The sequence below is a fragment of the Chaetura pelagica genome, unplaced genomic scaffold (assembly GCF_000747805.2).
Source record: "Chaetura pelagica isolate M959 unplaced genomic scaffold, ChaPel_1.0 scaffold103, whole genome shotgun sequence".
Taxonomy (NCBI): domain Eukaryota; kingdom Metazoa; phylum Chordata; class Aves; order Apodiformes; family Apodidae; genus Chaetura; species Chaetura pelagica.
In genome coordinates this window covers 2,579,369-2,582,174 of record NW_009953004.1, presented here as the reverse complement: position 1 = coordinate 2,582,174, position 2,806 = coordinate 2,579,369, and the positions used below count along the sequence as shown (strand labels likewise).

General features: G+C 59.2%; 1 protein-coding gene across 1 annotated transcript in view; it reads right to left on the bottom strand.

Annotated features, from left to right (window-relative positions):
- Window positions 1–2,806, bottom strand: part of INPPL1 (inositol polyphosphate phosphatase-like 1) — an 18,483-nt gene that overhangs the window by 13,556 nt on the left and 2,121 nt on the right. The window contains exon 2 of the mRNA XM_009996622.1: window positions 2,767–2,797. Coding sequence (XP_009994924.1) covers window positions 2,767–2,797 — 31 coding nt within the window. The remainder of the gene's footprint in view (window positions 1–2,766; window positions 2,798–2,806) is intronic.

The following is a 2,806-nucleotide window of genomic DNA, read 5'->3' as shown; positions in this document are numbered from 1 at the left end:
CTTGGTTGCATCTCCGAAGGGTTTTGTGCCCAGTCCCAAGGTTTGGTGCCCGCTCCCTAGGGATTTGTGCCCGCTCCCAAGGTTTGGTGCCCGCTCCCAAGGGATTTGTGCCCGCTCCCGAGGGATTTGTGCCCGCTCCCGAGGCTTGGTGCCCGCTCCCAAGGCTTGGTGCCTGCAGCAGGGATGAGGTTTGCTGTTTGCTGCCGGCTGCATGGAGAGGGAGATGCCGCAGGTGTGGGGCAGCTGAGCCAGCTGGGCACCCATCATCCTATTCATGTCAGCCCGTCTGTGTGTTCCCTGCCACTGGGCAGAGGGGACACGGGGTTCAGGGACTCCCAGGAAGGGTTTGGGAGTTTTTTCCAGGCAGCAAACAGCACCAGGGGTCCTGCAGCTCCCGGGTGCAGACCCAGAGGTTTTGCTCCTGGTGCCAAGCAGCGAGATGGCCACCCATGTGCCCAGGGCCCTGGGGCAAGTGGCTGCCCTAGGGTGGCTAGCACCAAGGGATGATTGCCACCATCTGCTGCTGCAGTGCCCGGGAGCACCGGAGCTGCCCTGGAGGCAGATGAGACAGCAGGTTGCTGCCAGAGGAGGATGAGGATGCAGTGCTACCCTGAGCTGTCTGCTGCCCTTGGCATCAGGAGTTGTGTCCTGCAGCCATGAGCCCAAGGCAAAGGGACAGACCCCACCACTGCCTCCCCAGTCCCCCAGCATCAATGTGCCAGAAGCCCCTTCCCAGACTTCTCCCTGGGATCCAGGCCTCAAGAGGATCCTGTGGCCAAGCTCACCAAGAAGTTCAACAGCCAGTTTGATTTTGGGCTGGCAGCTCCAGGCCACACAACATCTCTCCCCCGTGCCCGCCGTGGGACCACACAGCAATGAGGGGCTCTGGAAACCCCCATCCTGCCAGAGCCCCCCTCTCACTGGTGCTGCTCCTTCCTGTTACTTAACAGGCAGCAATAATTCCCCACGGAGGCGCCTGCCTTCGGATTAACACCGTCTGCAACGCTTAATCCAGATCAGAGGAGGAAGACCTGGAGCTCTTGAGGGGCTTTGAGCCATCAGTGGCACTGGCTGCTGCTGTTTACATAAGGCTGTGGTGCCTGGTGCCAGGGGCTGAGCCAGGACAGTGCCAGGACAATGGGTACCAGCACCCAGGGAGCTCTGCCAGCACCCGGGACTGCTGCGTTTGGGAGGTGATGTGGGTTCACCAGAGCCTGCTTGCTGGGGGGCTCCAGCTCTACTTGGGGCTCCTTTTGGAGGGGAGAACCCACAGGGGAGGGCACCAAAGCTGCAGGGCTCTGTCCCCACGGCAGCACCAGCCAGGGATGCCCCCACACTCTCTGCCAGCCCCACATCTGCAGGGGTTTGTCCGGCACGTCCTGCCCTGCTGGAAGGGGCTGACTGAGCTGTGCCTCACACAGCACAAGGGCCTGGAGGGTTGGGTGGGATGTGTCAGATGAGAGGAGCCTTTGGCCATTAACTAAACAGGAAAAAGGAAGAAACCCTCTCTCATTTCCCTATTATTTTTAACCCAGTGCTGCATCCCCCAGCTTCCTTCCCCAGCCCTCGGTTGACAACACAGCTTGAGTGCAGGAAAGGATGTGGTCTCTCCATCTCACCACTGCTTGAAGGGGGAAATATCTGCTCCCCTACTTGGGAAAGGCCTCCCAGGCTGAATCCACCCAGTTGGGATTAAACTGAGTTGAAGCTACACGTAATGAATCTGCTCTCCATCCTTGCCTTGGATCCTTGTGAATGGCATCAGTCTCAGAGGCCTCATTAAGAGCCTAATGAAGAACCACAAGCAGAGAGCTTGGGATTAGGTCTTCTGGGCATGACAGTGAGGGTGGCTGCTCTGCCATCCCCCCTGACTGGGCAGCAGGCATCCAGGTGTGACTGCATCCTCCTCTTCTGCCCTCCAGAGGGAAGGTCACAGTTCACGTGTCCCCCCCAACCCTGGCAGAAATAGCACCAGCTAATCTGCAAACTAATCAGCTCTCCTGGGTGCAATTAAAGAGACCACAAGTCCAAGGCAACATGTGCTGCCAGCTAAAGCCCTGGGCAGCAGGGCTGGTGGGGCTGGCATGCTGTGGTGGCTCCCAGAGGCCCACGGGCACAGGTGGGCTGCATTTGGGAGGGGTTGGTACCCAGGTGATAAAGGTGGTAGAGCTGATTGAGGGTGCTGGGATGGTGCTGCTGGCAGCTCTGGGATGGAGGTGCAGCAGTGAGCAGGAACATCCCAGCCTTGGTGCTCAGCCAGAACCAAGTGTGTGCTCAAAACAAAGGGTCTGGTGAGCACACGAGGGCTTGAGGGATGCTGGAGGTGAGGAGGGTGAGTGGGGCCTTCCTGGAGCAGTTTGCCAGGGCTGGCCTTGGGGTCTGTGCCCTGCTCCCAGGGGCAGCACCCATGGGAGCATCCCCAGCCTCTCCTGCAGAGCAGGATCCCACACTCCAGCTGCTGCCTAGAAGGACAGCAGTAGGGAGTGCTTCTCTCCCACCAGCCATAAGGCAAATCCACTCTGTGCTTTCAACAGGTCTCTATTTGCAGCAGCAAACCTTGAATTAATGATGAGCTAATCAGGCCAGGTGAGGCCAGCCAGGGGTGTTATGAAATGACGTGGGGCTGAGCAGGTTGCCCAGTGGTGCTGAGGGACAGTGGCAGGTCTGTGTCCCACCACCAAGGGGTGGCCAGCCCTCCCTTGCTGCTTCAGGAGGAGTGAAGCTTGATGTGGGACCTGCTGCTGCAGCCCCAGTTCTTGCCTGTACCTTTGCCCCCCTGTCTGGTACATCAGCATCCCTGTGTCAA